A 15,492-nucleotide genomic window follows, 5' to 3' on the forward strand; every position below is an offset into this window, starting at 1 on the left:
TCCAGAACTGACGGGTCGAGCCGCTGGCCTTCCGTCCGCCTTTCCTGGACAGCTCCCACCCTTCCTTTGTCATCCCCACAATTCATTCAGGATAAAGGTGCGGAGGAGGAAGCCCCCATCACCCCAGGGTCTACGAGCTCTCCTGGCTCTTTCTTCCCGGATCAGCCTCAAACCTTCAGCTACCCCTTCCGTCTCTGCCTTGTCAGAAAGTTTAACAGAGAAGGGAGTAAAGGGAGAGTGGGTTGTTGCTGGCGCTTATTGCGCGCATGCGCAGCTTCCGCTCTCGATCTTCTTTTGGCGCCGCGAGGCAGTGAGAGTCCATGAGAAATTTCTCGTCGGCGCGGAACATGCGCGCCACTTCCGGCCGGGCTCCTAACAACGGGGGAGGCTAGTAACCAGGGAGGGGGGGATGGCGGAGCGGGCGCCGGAGCCCGAGGCGGAGGCGGAGGCTGAGGCGGGCGCGGGCGGGGAGGTGGCCGCCGAGGAGGGCGCGGCGGGCCGCAAGGCGCGGGGCCGCCCGCGGCTCACGGAGTCGGACCGGGCCCGGCGGCGGCTCGAGTCCCGGAAGAAGTACGACGTGCGGCGCGTGTACCTGGGCGAGGCGCACGGGCCCTGGGTGGACCTGCGGCGCCGCAGCGGCTGGAGCGACGCCAAGCTCGCCGCCTACCTCATCTCGCTGGAGCGCGGCCAACGTAGCAGCCGCCACGGGTGAGGGGGCCCGGCCCGACGGAGGGAGGGAGCGAGGGAGGAGACGCCCCCATCCCCCGCTGAGCCTGGTCCCGCCCCCTCCGCCCCCAGGGCCCCGCCCCTGGCACCTGTGAACCCCGCCCAGCGCCCCGACTGCCGGTCTGGGTCTCTGACTGCTGGTCCTGGGACGCGCCTGGCTCGCGGCCCCGCCTTCCTTCGCTCCGACTGCCCAATCTTAGGATACGCCCAGCCTCTCGACCCGCCTCCTGGGCGCTTGGCCCTGCCCCCTAGAGCTCTGGCTGCCCAATCCTGGTACGGGCCCCACCTCCAAGCATTCTAACGGCCCCGTCCCTGGAAGGGCGGCCCCGCCTCCTGAGGCCTGAGGGGCCCGAGGTCCCTGCTGGTCCCAGGCGTCTCACGTGCCTCATTCCCTAAAACTCCCACAATGTAGCCTGGGGCTGTGACTGGACACCCCGGGCCACCCAGCCTTACCCCTCATGAGGTTCCGGTGACCCACCTGGGACTGCGTGTGGCCCCATTCCCACACTGGAATGGGGCCACTGGGGAGGCCCCACACTCCCAGAGCACCCCTCACAATCCAGATCTCACTCCCCTAAATCTCTTGGCTCTTGGGGAACACCTCTGCCCAGGGAGACTCAGGTGAAGAGGAAACCCCGAGTTAGCTGCTCAGGTGGAGGGCAGAGGCCTTTGCATTATCTGAATCTCGAGAATGAGCAGTATGGAAGGAATTTTTCTCTTCTTGCCTTATAGGTTGATGTGATGATTAAATGAGTTAAAATACAGCAGAGCGCCTCGAACGGTGCCAGGCACATAGTGAGCAGTCCGGATATTAGCTGTTATGATGATGTTTGTTTCCTGTCACAAACAGTGCTGCAACAAAACCCTTGTTCTGCCCTGGTTTTCACTTGTACACATTCACATGCTTCTCTCAGGGGAGATTCTGAGGGCCAAGAATCAACCAGAACCTGCTGAATTGTACCCACCCCCTCCCCAGGGTGGCAGGCTGGTTTATATGCCCAAGAGCAGGGCAGGAAATGCTGGGAGCTTATAAAACTTCAAGCCAGAGTCCCAGCTATTAGAGTTTCTGATTCAGTTAGTCTGGGTGGAGTTGCAGACCCTGTATTTTTTTCTGAAGAGCTTCCAGGGAGACTTGATGTACAGCTGGAGTTGAGAACCACTGACCAGAGGGAGCCCCTGGAGGTTCCGAAGCTGAAAGTGGTATTTACAGAAGCTTGTCTGGCTGAGCTGGAGGTGTGTGGGAGCTGTGCAGGACTGGGGCAGGGGCACTGAGACAACCCAGGCAGTGTGTGGCAAAACCTGACCCCGGGGCACATGAGTAGTCAGGAAAATACACTAAGGGATATTTATTCCTTCAAACTGCATGGCAGTTCTGTGTGGGAGGCACTGCGGTTACCCCCACTTCACAGATGGGAAAACTGAGGCCTAGAGGGGCCCAATCCTGCTTGAGGTCACACAGCCAGTCAGTAGCAGAGATAAGACTTGAACTCGGATCTGACTGACGCCAAGTCTGTCTCCACCACGATGTGGCATTCCCCGCACCCCAGCCGTGGCGAGGCTATGAATGGGTGGAGGTGGTCATGGGTGTTTGGATTTGGGTTTGGGTGAGGATCTAGGCAGCCAGCCTGGCCCCTTGGAGGGGAGGTGGAGCCTTGGGAGGGGATAGAGGCTCCCGGGATGGTACAAGGGGACATGGATTCCTGGGCAGAGGGCAGAGCCTGGGCAGGAGCCCCAAGGAGCTGTCCTGGGCTAGACATGGGGTGTTGGGGCTGAGTATTGCTATCAGGCTGGACAAGAGTCACTTAGGGTGGGCGGTGGAGCTGAGGAGAGACCCTGGACTGGTTGTCAGGACATTGGTGGCAAGAGCGTGGCCCCAGCCACAGCGAGGAGACCCGTGTTCCAGTGCCTGGCTCTGTGATAATGCTGAGAATCATAATGGTCATCGTTACCATTTGCTGAGTGATTCTTAATTACCAGGCTCTTTACAATGCATATGACCCCATGCCAACCCCATGAGGAAGGTACTGTTTTGAGCCCGCACTACACATGGGGAAACTGAGGCACAGGGAGGCAGGGTTACTCACCCAGGGTCACAGAGCCTGCTGCTGTGGTTTAGAAGAGGAAGAGCAGGGAAGCAGTCTGAGTCAGGTGGGCAGACCCTGAAGCGTGGTGGCAGGAAGGCAAAGGGAGGCCCTAGCAGGTCCAGGAGAGATGGCTCCAAAGCACCTGCCTGGAGCCTGTGCTGGGTCACAGCTGAGTGTGTCATGTAGGGTCAGGAACCTGCTTGGCAGATCTGGTGGCCATCCTGGTGTGGGAGGCCATGGGGGCCCCTGGCCTTAGGGTCTGCCCCTGCCCTGGGCTCCCCAAGGCCATGGCTCACTGGGACACACAGTCAGGGTATTGGGACCCAGGCAGAGCGGGGAAGGCCCTAGAGGTAGGCGGACATGATGGCGTGGCCTTTGGGCCTGAGCTGGCTGCAGGGTCAGGACCCTCATAGAGCAGGCAGTTAGGGCCCAACCATCTCCCCAGGGCTCTGGGTCAGCCTCAGGACCAGGATCTGCAGGTCCTTGGAGGGGGTAGTCCAAAGTCAACTCCATGACTGTTCTACTGGGTAACAAATGACCACAGACTTAGTGGCTTTAAAACCCCACAGATTTATCATCTCACATTTCTGCAGGTCAGGAATCTGGCACATTTTAGCTGGCTCCTCAGGTCAGGGTCTCAGGAGGCTGAAATCAAGGTATCAGCACGCCACAACGTCACCTAGAAGCTCGCCCAGGGAAAGATCTGCTTCTAGACCTGTTCAGAGCATTGGCAGAATCCATTTCCTCCGGGCTATACGGCTGGGGTCCCTGCGGTCTTGCTGACCATCAGCTGGGACTGCTCTCAGCTCCACAAGGTCGTTCTCAGGTCCTGGTCCCTCACAGGCCCCCTCATGCTCTCAGCTCCCAGTCTCTGACTTCAGCAGGGCCCTTTTAAAGGCTCCCCTGATTAGGTCAGGCTCCCCGAATAAGCTCCCTCTTGATAATCCACTCCCCAGCCACGGGACCCTGGACCCTCAGTTTCCCACTCTGTGAGGTGGTTGATGATAGTAGACCCCTGCCAGGGCTGCTGTTGGTGCAGGAGAGCCCAAGTGAAGGGGCAAGGGAAGTAGACCTGGCCCGGGAAGCGGAAGCCCACATTCTACCCCAGCAGGATTGGCATCTCATCATCCATCAGGCCCCAAGCTCACTCCCCACTGCCCCCTCTCTCTGTTACAGGAAGCCTTGGGAGCAAGTCCCCAAAAAGCCAAAGCGGAAGAAAAGTAAGTGGGGCTGCAACCAGGGTGGAGGTGGCGTTGGGAGTAAGTTGCTTTGTGGTTGGTTCCCTCCCTCCCTCAGGGACCGCTTGTGGAGGGTCCACGTGTGCCAGGAGCCGTGCAGTCCGGGACAGACCCAGCCCTGCCCTCCCAGAGCCCGCAGTCTCATAGGAAAGACAGGGGACAGGCTGAGCAGGGCTGTGGTGGGGAAGTAGAGCATGGGGGGGCCCAGAGGAGCGGTCTGACCCAGCCTGGGTCGGGGGTGGGGATGGGATAGGAAGGGTTGGAGGGGCCCCGAACCTGTGCTGTGCCCACCGGGGGTGCTCTCATCATCCCCATCTGACACAGAAAGGCTGAGTCACTGCCCCAGGCTGCACAGCCAGAAAGTGGCCAGGCCAAACTGCAAACCCAGGACCATGTGTCTCCTGAGGGGTCCCCTTTGCTCCTCTGCTCTCCTGCCCGGTGCGTGGGAGTCAGCCGGGGAAGAGCCAGGCAGAGCAGAGGGAACAGCTTGTGCCCAGGCCTAAAGGGCATGTGGTGTGCCAGGCTCAAGGGGAGCCGGGCGTGGGCAGTCGGAGCAGAGGCTGGAGTGCGTATTCCGACCCCCTGAGCATGACCCCTGAGCCCTGGGCTGTGGGTCCCAGGCCATGTCCAGCAGGGTGAGGGCCGGTGGTCCAGGGCCGGCGGTCTGATGGCAGTGAGCCCCTCTACTTATCATGGTGCTCAGAGGCAGAAGCCGAGCTAAGACTGAGACCCCCAGGCCGAGACGTGTGTCCTTGGTCCCCCGGCCCCGTCATCTCCCAGCCCGGAAGGTCAGGGGCACACCTTCAGAGCTGAGTGAAGGGCGAGGGGCAAGGCAGGTGTCTAGAGGAAAGGGCACAGCCCTTGCAGAGGTCCTGAGGCAGGGCCATACTTGCCTAGTTTAGGAACAGGGAGGAGGCCCTGAGGCTCGAGTGGAGTGATCCAGGGCAGCAGCAGCAGGAGGTGACAGGGCAGAACACACAGGGCCTGGTGAACCTCAGGGAGGACTTTGGCTCTTACCCCCATTGAGGTGGGAGCCCTAGTGGATTTTTTATTTTGGCTGCATTGGGTCTTCGTTGCTGCATGCGGGCTTTCTCTAGTTGTGGCGAGCGGGGGCTACTCTTCCTTGCGGTGCACGGGCTTCTCATTGCAGTGGCTTCTCTTGTTGCAGAGCAATGGGCTCTAGGCGCACGGCTTCAGTAGTTGTCGTGCGCAGGCTCAGTATTTGTGGCTCGTGGGCTTAGTTGCTCTGCGGCACGTGGGATCTTCCCGGACCAGGGCTCAAACCCGTGTCCCCCACATTGGCAGGCAGAGTCTTAACCACTGCGCCACCAGGGAAGTCTGCCCTGGTGGATTTTGAGTAGAGAAGGGATGTGGCCTGACTCAAGTGTTCAGAGACGCCCTCTGTCAGCTGCCGGGGGCAAGGGTGAGAGCTGGGAGACTAGGGCCGAGGGACTGAGCTGGTGCGGGCGGGAGACGCTGAGTTGATGAGGACGCTTATAACTGTAACTAACAGCTGGCAGTCGTGTGAGCACCTGCCATACACCAGGCTTTATTATGTATATGACTTGACTCAAACAATGAGGACATTCCCTGCCAGTCTCTGTTGTCTCTGGGGCAGGTCTCACATCTCTGAGCCTCAGTTTCTTCATCTGTAAACTGGGGACAGGCCTGGCTAATACTCAGGAGGGTGTCTCAACCCCCAGAGCTATAAGACCCATGTGGTTCTGGGGGCCGTGCTGCCCAGAGAGGGTGGTAGGGGTGAGCCGTGCCCCTCATGCCTGCCCGTGCCCCACGTGCGCAGGGCGGCGACGCAACGTAAACTGCCTGAAGAACGTGGTGATCTGGTACGAGGACCACAAGCACCGCTGCCCCTATGAGCCACACCTCGCCGAGCTGGACCCCACCTTTGGCCTGTACACCACGGCTGTGTGGCAGTGCGAGGCTGGGCACCGCTACTTCCAAGACCTGCACTCGCCCCTGAAGCCGCTCAGCGACTCAGACCCTGAGAGTGACAAAGGTGGGTCTGCGAGGGGAGGGCTCCCGGTGGCCTCCAGTGTTTGGGGCTCTACAGCCCCTCATGGGCCCTGCCAGCCTCAGGCCAGCGTCGCGGACCTCACAGCAGCTGACATGGCCCTGGCTCTGGATGGCCTTGCAGTCTTTGAGTCCTTGCAGAGCCCAAGAGCTGGTCCCCATTTTGCGGAGGGACAGCCAAGGTACGGCGCAGTTTGCTCATCTGGGCCTGAGGTCAGTTGCAGGCAGGGCTGAGGTCCAGGAACCTGGCTCAGCGGCTGGAGGGACAGGCAGGTGCTGGGCCTCTCCTGGCCTCTTTGTTCTCCTTTACATTCTCCGGCTCTCTCTCAGGCTCTGCACTGTCTCTCGCAGCCTCACCCTCTTTCCCGCCCTCCAGCCTGTTCTCCTCCCTACACCCCGTTCTCTGCTCTTGAGTTTTCTCTTGTTCCTGATCCTCCCCTTTCACCTTTCTGTGTTTCATCCTCTCTCTCTCTCTGTCTCTCTCTCGCATCTCCTTTCGTTTTCTCTCTTCTTCCCACTGTCTCTCCTCCATCTCACTCTCTCACTCCCATTTTCATCCCTTTCTCTCTCCTCCACACCACGGCCCCACCCTCCCCATCTCTCACTGCCCAGCCCCTCCCCTGCCATCCCACATTGGTCACACACACATGTGAGCTGGAGTCCTTCTCAGGACTGGGGGGGACTCATTTATGAAGGTCCAATTGGCCCTGGTAGGGGAGCAGAGGAGATGCCATGGGTGGTAAGGGGCTGCCCGCCTGCCTCGGGGGCTTGGCATCAGGGGGAGCATGGGGCCCTCTGCCAGGTGCCCTGCCGGAGCTGAGGGTGGGGTCAGTTACCAGGGCTGAGCCCGCGCTGGCAGGCATCTCTGAGCAGGTGGCATCCCAGCTGGCCGAGGGGAAGCCGTGGGCGAGAGGTGTTCCAGGTGGGCACCCCAGCCAACGGCTGTCCCGCTGTGTGTCAGCCAGGCTCCCAGTGTGCAGCCAGCCCCCCGGCCGTCTTGTCCTCCCGACTCCAGGCCCTGCCCCAAACCACCCTGAGTCCTCCGCAGCCTAATGACAGCCCTGTCATTAGCAGTCGAGGAAACCAAGGCCCTGGGAGTAATGTGACTGGCCCATCTGGCACTGGGTCTGGCTGGGATGGGGGTGGCACCCAGAGGAGTCCCCTGACAGCCCAACCCAACTCTGATACCAGTGCCCTCTGGATCTGGGCTCTCAGGAATGAATGCTGGGATCAATTAGCCAGATCTGCTTTGGGCTCTGGCGGGCGGGGGTGGGGGGTTCTGTGAGGGAGTGGCTGTGTCCCTGTCCCAGCCTGGTCCCTCAGCAACACCCTTATCAGCTCTCTGCCGAGGGCGGCCCTGCCACCTCGCCATCAGTAAGAAGACCTCGCACCAGGACTGTGGGAGGCCGGTGGGTGCCCTGCCAATTCTGTCATTAATGTCATTATCAACTGGCAAGAAGTCCAGTGTCGGCTTAACAGCTGGACATTGTAATTGGGGATCCACGCACAGGCCCTGGCCATGCCCCCAGCTCACTAGGCAACTGCCCCCTCCTTCATAGCGGAGCCACGGGGCTCAATCCACCCTGCAGATTACAGGGTGTTAGAAGGAGGGGCGATCCCCCTACCCCGCCCCTGCTGCTGCCCCAGGGCTGAGTCAGGGATGGGGTGTTAGGATAATAACGATAATGGGAAACACTGATAGGGTGCTTACTGTACGTTCTACTGTCCTGTTTACTCATTAAATACCCCCAAACACCCCGTGAGTAGGTACCAAGTTATCCCCAGGCCCAGAGAGGTTATAAGGCACCCCCCCTTCACACAGCTGGAGGAGTGGGCACCAGGATCCCACCCCGGCAGTCAGGCTCCAGAGCCTGCACTCTCCATGTGACCTTCTGGGAGTGTAGAACACGTAGTACCCAGACAGCATACCCCAACTGCGTCACGAGTGTGTAACTTAAGGGACAGTCATTCATTTTTCCTGTCCCCAGTTTCTCCCTGCTTGCAGACATTAGCACCAAACACCTGGGTAAGATGCCAGCCCTCTTGGCCTTCATCACAGCCTTGGTCATGGGTTCATTCATTTTTATAAACATGCACCCAATGTGTACCAAGCAGCACTGTGTACCTGGGCACTGGGGCCTATGCACAGGGACCCCCTTCCTTGTGGAGTTTACGGTATAAAGGGGAAGCAGACAGTAAACAAGATAAACAAGTAAAATCTAGAGTGCAGTGGAAGGCGGTAAGTATTGGGGGGAAAATAAAGGAGAGAAAAGGGTGCTATTTGAGACCAAGTGGTCAGAGGCCTCCCTGAAAAAATACCATTTGAGGAAGGGTCTGATGGAGGGGAAGGAGGGAGCCCACGCAGGTGTCTGAGAAAAGAGGGTTCAGGCAGAGAGAGTAGCGAGTGCAGAGGCCCTGAGGCAGAAACCTGCCTAGTGTCCCTGGGCACAGAAGGGAGGTTAGTGGGGCTGGAGAGGAGGTGACAAGGGCACACGTTCAGGCTGTGTGGCCATGGTGAGGGCTTTGGCTGCTATGCCAAGTGCGTTGGGAAGGGCGTTAACTGAGGTGAGACCAGCTGCCGAGATAGACGCACCCCAGCTTCTGTGACCTAACACAGCTCACTTCCCCCCACATTCCGGTGAGACTCAGCTGTATCGCACACCTAATGGCAAAGGATGCTGGGACATGTAGTCCACCAGGTGTCAGGAGGAAGAGACGGGTTTGGTGAGCAGCTGGCCTATCTCTTCCACAGGAAGTGATGAGCAGATTCTCAGTCAAAGAGGGACGTGACCTGAGCAGGTGTTCACAGGCTCCCCCTGGCCAGTGAGGGGAGGACAGACTTGGGGGTGGGCAAGGATGGGAGCGGGGGCACCCAGAAGAAGGAACTGCGTGGTCCTGGCAGAGGGCTGGCAGGGCCGTGACCAGGGTGTGCGGGGGAGGTAGGAGAAGCCGTCAGCCTGGGGATGTATTTTGGAAGCAGCGCCAACAGGTTTTGCTGACAGATTGGAAGTGGGTGTGAGAGAAAGGGAGAAGTCAACGAGAGCCCCAGGACTTTGGCCTGAGCAACTGGAAGGGGCAGAGCTGCCGCCCGCTGAGACGGGGATGTCTGTGAGCCATGCAGCCTTTCTCTGAGGGAAGATTTGGAGCCCAGAGTCTGAGATGCCTGTAAGACCCCTCAGAGGGAGCAGTGGGGCGTGATGGGCTGCAGCTCCGCGGGAGGTCCAGGCGAGAACTGTCCACTGGAGACACTGGGGTATGGGTGGTGACGGTATAATAAAAATAGATGCAGGCAGACCTAGGCGATATTGCAGGTTTGATTCCAGACCACCGCAATAAAGTGAATATCGAAATAAAAGGAGTCTCACGAACTTTTTGGTTTCCCAGTGCGTATAAAAGTTATGTTTACACTATACTGTGGTCTATTAAGTGTGCAGTAGCATTGTGGGAAAAAAAAGGTACATTCCTTAATTTAAAAATACTTGGTTGCTGGGGAATTCCCTGGCTGTCCAGTGGTTAGGACTCTGCATTCCCACTGCAGGGGGCACGGGTTCAATCCCTGGTCAGGGAACTAAGATCCTGCCTGCTGAGTATGCTGCTCGGCCAATGATAGATAGATAGATAGATAATACAATTTTTAAAAATAAATAAAAATACTCTATTGCTAAAAAAATGCCACCATCATCTGAGCCTTCAGTGAGTGGTAATCCTTTTGCAATAGTAACATCAAAGATCATTGATCACAGGTCACCGTAACAAATATAATAATAATGAAAAAGTTTCAACAGTTACCAAAAGGTGACCCAGAGTGATCAAATGCTGTTGGAAGAATGGCGCCAATAGACTTGCCCGAGGCAGGGCTGCCGCAGACCTTCAGTTTGTAAACAGTGTTTGTAATGAGCCCCTTTCGCAAGAGGCCCCTTGGGAACACACCTGAGTCTAATGAAGTGACTCAGGGAGGGGCCCCTAGATAGCTTTACGATGGGGGCTGGTCCCCAGAAAGGCCAAACCCAGGGTTAGCTCTCAGCCCCACCCCCAGCCCCCAGGAGCAGATGGGGGCTAGAAACTGGGTTATAAAAACTCTTTTATTTTTTATTTTTATTTTTTTGGCCACGCCGTGTGGCATGCAGGATCTTAGTTCCCCGACCAGGGATCGAACCCGTGCCCCCTGTTTTGGGAGCATGGAGTCTTAACCACTGGACCGCCAGGGAAGTCCCTATAAAAACTCTTAAACAGTGATCCGAGAGCTTCCAGGTCGGTGGACACGTTGAGGCGCTGGGAGATTAACGTGTCTGTAGAGAGCATGGCAGCTCCGTGGCAACCCCCAACCTCCCCCCGCCCCCCTACCGATTACCTTCCTTTGTGTATCTGTTCATCCGGCCATTGCTGAGTTGTATCCTTTATAATAAAACTGTAATCAGAAGTAGAGCACTTTCTTGAGTTCTGTGAGTTGTTCTAGCAAATTACCAAAGCTGAGGAGGGCGCTGTGGGGGACCTCTGCTTTATAGCCGGAAGTATGGGTGACCCGGGACTTGTGACTGAAATCTGAAGTGGGGGCAGCCTTGTGGGACTGAGCTCTTTAACCCTCAGGGTCTGACACTGTCTCCAGACAGATAGTGTCAGAACTGAATCGAATTGTTGGACACCCAGCTGGTGTCAAGGATGAGAGTGGTATGAGCCCGGTGGATACCCTGGGATGAGTGGAGCGCTGAGGAAAGGCCCCAGTGAGAGCCTCCCAGGCTCATAAGAACAGAAGAGGCTGAGCAGGGGCCACCAGGGAGGAGCCAGGAGCCTGAGTGTGGGTCTGGAGGCTGAGTCAGGAGAGCATCTCAAGGAGTAGGGCCGGCTGTGGAGGATATGGACCGAGCTGACCGCTCTTATGGGGGTAGGGGAGTCACAGTGCTCAGCTCCTGGGGAGCCTTCAAGCAATACCAGCTGCCGCCGCCACTGTCGTAACTGTCCCCTCTCCTCTGTCACCACAGTGGGCAATGGCCTGGTGGCCGGCAGCTCTGACTCGTCCAGCTCCAGCTCCGGCTCCGAGGAGCCCCCTGAGGGCCAGCAGGCCAAGGCGACAGTGGCGATGGCGGCAGTTACCCCCACCAGCCCAGCGGGCAGCAGCGGGCTCATCACACAGGAGGGCATGCACATCCCCTTCGATGTCCACCACGTGGAGAGCCTGGCTGAGCAGGGCACCCCACTGTGCCCCAACCCGGCCAGCAGCGGGCCCGAAGCCCTGGAGACAGTGGTGTGCGTGCCGGTGCCCGTGCAAGTGGGCCCGGGCCCTAGCACCCTCTTTGAGAACATGCCCCAGGAGGCACTGGGTGAGGTGGTGGCCAGCTGTCCCGTGCCAGGCATGGTGCCCGGTTCGCAGGTGATCATCATTGCCGGCCCTGGCTACGATGCCCTCACAGCCGAGGGCATCCACCTCAACGTGGCAGCAGGCAACGGTGCCCCCGGAGGGGGCCTGGGTGATGAGGTGCCCTGCGCAATGATGGAGGGTGTGGCCGCCTACACCCAGACAGAGCCAGAGGGCAGCCAGCCCAGCACCGTGGACCCTGATGCCATGACAGGCATTGAGACCAAGAAAGGTCTGGGGGGCCGTGCCAGTCTGGGGGGTTGGGGGAGCCATGATGGGACCTGGGAAGGGGAGGGCGAGTAATGGCCCCAGAGGAAGCTCCTCAGCAGCCTTAGTCCCCACGGACACTCACCCTGTGTCCACCCCCGTAGAGAAGGAGGACCTGCACGTGCTCAAGAAGGAAAAGGAGGAGCCGGTGGCCCCAGAACTGGCAGAGCTGGCTGCGACGGTGCCTGAGAGCACAGAGCCCGAGGCAGAGGCAGACGGGGAGGAGCTGGACGGCAGCGACATGTCAGCCATCATCTATGAGATCCCCAAGGAGCCCGAGAAGTGGGTGCCGGGGCAGGCGGGGGAGAGGAGGGACGAGGAGCGGCCCTCGGGCCCGCAGCCCTCCTGGTGTCAGAGCCCCGATCCCATGGGCCCTTCCCCTCCAGGAGGCGGCGAAGCAAGCGATCGCGGGTGATGGACGCTGATGGCCTGCTTGAGATGTTCCACTGCCCTTACGAGGGCTGCAGCCAGGTCTACGTGGCCCTCAGCAGCTTCCAGGTGAGGCCGCCATCCAAGTGGGCTGGGTGGGACTGCTTCTGTGTCGGGCTGCCTGCGCGCTGGGTCTGGGCAGTGCGGCTCGTGGAGGGCCCCACCCGGCCCCTCCAGGTGCCACTGGCCTGCCTGCCGTGCACCCACCCAGCCCCAGCTGATCTCGGCCTCAGACACAGAGAGGCAGCCGTCACCTCTCTGCCCTCCCCTCCTGCTCTCCAGCCCCAGCCATCCTGCCTCCTCAACCAGGCACGGTCTCTCTCTGCACACCCCGGGGGCCTGCCTGGTCCTGGTGGCTCCCCACAAACTACCCCTCTTCCCGCCGCCTGAACTCTTCCTGCCTTTGCCCAGGCCACCCTGTCAGCTCACGATGCTTCCTCTCCAAGCTCAGCTGAGGACGCCCCTCCGCCAGGAAGCCCACCCTAGTCCCCCCAGCCCCGGGTCACTGCACTACCAGGACATACCTGCCGTTTGCCCTCTGAGGTCTGGACAGGGTGCCCTGAGAGCAGAGACAGGATCCCGTCACATCCCCACTCCTGGCGCAGGATGTGGCACCAGGAGAACTTTGAATTTGCCAAGTCATGTTTTCATTAAGCACATGTTGAGCACCTGCCGGGTGCCAGGCCTGGTGCTGGGCGCTGGAGCAGTTGTGCTAGTGAGTTAAAGAATGAAAGAACAAAAGAATGAATGACTCGGGGGCTGCCTGCTCCAGGCGCTAGGGGCAGCTTAGCACTATGCAAAGTGCCACTGTGGGGCTGACAGCCCTGGACTCCGGTCCTAGCCCGGCCACTGCCCACCTGTGAGACACGGGCCAAACCACTAAGCCTCCAGAGTCTTAGTTTCCCCATCCACAAACTGGGCTCATGGCTGATCCCCTTCCCATGGTTCTGACAAGGCTGACTGATGCCCCAGCCCAGAGCCTGGCTGGAGTAGGTGCTCAGTAAGCTGCTCTTTGATCCCAGTTGTGCCCCTGGCCCCCCGCTCGGATCTGGGAGTCCCTGCCCAAGGGCAAGGGCAGCCCTCTTCCTCTTCCAGGGAGGCCAGCCCTAGCTGGCCCTCATCTGTCCCCACCCTGGAGAGCTCCAGAGGCAGGCCCATGGCACCCGCAGCCCCATTCCTGCCCCTCTTGCCCCCAGAACCACGTCAACCTTGTGCATCGGAAAGGGAAGACCAAGGTGTGCCCTCACCCCGGCTGCGGCAAGAAGTTCTATTTATCCAACCACCTTCGGCGGCACATGATCATCCACTCAGGTCAGGCCGGGGAGGGGCTGGCAGCTTGAGCCAAAGGCACGGTGGCCTGGGCCTGGGAGCTGGGGCCGGGGCCGGGGCAGGCAGGGCGAAACCCAGACACGGACTGCCCCTCTCTGAGCCTCCTCTGTGTCCACCACAAGGGCTGGTGTGAGACGGTGGAAGTAAAGTGGTTGACTTAGTGCCCACTGGGCACCTCCTAAGTAGTCAGTCAGCTGTCGCTACACGGGTCCCAGGGACATCTGCTATTCTAAGTCATGTGGAGCTGGGCAGGGGTTGGCTGTCTCTTCCCCAACTTGGCCCTTGGCCTCCCCACTTCCGTGAGCAATTCTCACGTGGGACTCAGTTCCAGGACTGAGCGGGGGGGACAGTGAGCCACCCCAGGTGGGCAGGGTGGGGAAGTGAACTTGGGACAGGATTTCTGTTCCGTCTGCTCCAGTCGCCTCCTTAACCCAGGACACGGGGTGCGGGCCTCACGGGGAGCACTGGTGCCTATACCCAGCAGGAGGGCACGGCTTCAGATTTTTCGAGAGGCTGGAACTTTGGATTTTTATGTGAGATCACCCCAATACGTGAAACATTAGAGTCAAATTCAGCCCCACTTTAGCTTGGCAGTTTGCACCCTGTGTACCTCAGGGATCCGAGTACGCATTCCTGCTCTGCCCAGTCGCGTTCCTGGGCAGCCTGTGAGCCTCATGCAGGGCCGTAGCTGTCCTTTGTTCTAGCTGCCTTAGCTATTATAGTCGGCATTCGCGCCCAGAGGATGTGGGCTTTAGTCTGCCTGCGCCCAGAGGCCTTGCGCACTACTGGGTCTCGGCAATGCCGCAGTGACCCCACAAACCCCTCTCTCGACGGCGGCCTGCTCAGCCCCGCGTCTCCCCCAGGTGTCCGTGAATTCACCTGTGAAACCTGCGGCAAGTCCTTTAAGAGGAAAAACCACCTGGAGGTGCACCGGCGCACGCACACAGGCGAGACGCCTCTGCAGTGAGTGATGGGCTTCCCGCGAGGGGCTGGGAGGGAGGGCATCCGGGCCTGGACTCTCACAGGGCAGCTCCCAAGGGCGGGCAACGTCCCCAGCGTTGCATCCGTGGGGTTTCCAGAGTGCTCCCACCCCAGATGGTGCCCCCCCCACTTTCCAGGGGTCTGCCCAGCCTTAGTGGTTGTGTCCCGCCCCTGAGGCGGCCCCTCCCCGGTGCTGCTCCCTTTTGCCCCGCCCTCTCTGACCCCGCCCCCCCTCCCCTCCCCCCCCCCCCCGGTGCCTCCCGCGTGCTCCCCTGCAGGTGCGAGATCTGTGGCTACCAGTGCCGACAGCGTGCGTCGCTCAACTGGCACATGAAGAAGCACACGGCCGAGGTGCAGTACAACTTCACGTGCGAGCGCTGCGGGAAGCGCTTCGAGAAGCTGGACAGCGTCAAGTTCCACACGCTCAAAAGCCACCCCGACCACAAGCCCGCCTGATCCACCCAACCACTGAACGCCCCTATTTATTCATCCCATCGGACACCATGCCCGAGTCTGCCGGGGCCGGGACAGCCGCGGCCAGCCGCCAGGACCTCGGGCCAGAAGGAGGCGCCTCTGCCCCGCTCCAGGGCTGGGCCCTCAGGGCAGGTCCCCCCGACCCCGCCCGAGTTTTGGAGCTGGCACCTGGGGCTGCACTGCTGGGACTGTGTCAAGAGAGCAGAACGAGATTAAAGAGCGAGAAAGGAGCTGCTCTTCCCCTAGGCCTGGATGATTGGGGGAAGGTGGGCCCCTCTCTGTCTCCAACCTGGTTCCTTCCCGAGCAAGACGGGGGCAGGGGCAGATGCCCCTACACACCAGACAGCGCTCCTGCCCTTTCTTGTCAACCTCTGCTCTGCCTCGGCTACCTGGGCCTGGCAACCCTAAACACCCCCTCCTCTGACAGGGTCAGGTGTGGAAGGTTGGGGGCCCTGGAGGCTACTGAACATGTCCCAGGTCTCAGGATCCTGACTCCCTCTCCTAATCCCTCATAGAACACTCATTCCTCGTTCTCAGAGAGCTCAGGGAGCAGTTGGGGAGATGTCCAGTAAGCCCCGAA

The 15,492-nt window shown here is 59.8% G+C and overlaps 1 protein-coding gene across 1 annotated transcript; it reads left to right on the forward strand.

Moving 5' to 3' along the window:
* Positions 1–409: 409 nt before the first annotated feature.
* ZNF653 (zinc finger protein 653) lies at positions 410–15,143 on the forward strand. The gene is made up of 9 exons (XM_065875231.1): positions 410–708; positions 3,987–4,030; positions 5,850–6,065; positions 11,059–11,664; positions 11,804–11,981; positions 12,086–12,197; positions 13,325–13,439; positions 14,321–14,420; positions 14,717–15,143. Exons 1-9 carry the CDS (start codon positions 410–412, stop codon positions 14,892–14,894), a joined length of 1,848 nt encoding a protein of 615 aa, XP_065731303.1. The 3' UTR covers positions 14,895–15,143.
* Positions 15,144–15,492: the final 349 nt, after the last annotated feature.

This window comes from Phocoena phocoena, chromosome 3 (genome assembly GCF_963924675.1).
Source record: "Phocoena phocoena chromosome 3, mPhoPho1.1, whole genome shotgun sequence".
NCBI lineage: Eukaryota > Metazoa > Chordata > Mammalia > Artiodactyla > Phocoenidae > Phocoena > Phocoena phocoena.

Coding starts and splice junctions, on each gene's coding strand:
- ZNF653 (XM_065875231.1), top strand. CDS start 410: ATGGCGGAGCGGGCGCCGGAGCCCGAGGCGGAGGCGGAGGCTGAGGCG. Junction 4,031..5,849: donor AAAGCCAAAGCGGAAGAAAA/GTAAGTGGGGCT, acceptor CCACGTGCGCAG/GGCGGCGACGCAACGTAAAC. Junction 12,198..13,324: donor TGGCCCTCAGCAGCTTCCAG/GTGAGGCCGCCA, acceptor TCTTGCCCCCAG/AACCACGTCAACCTTGTGCA.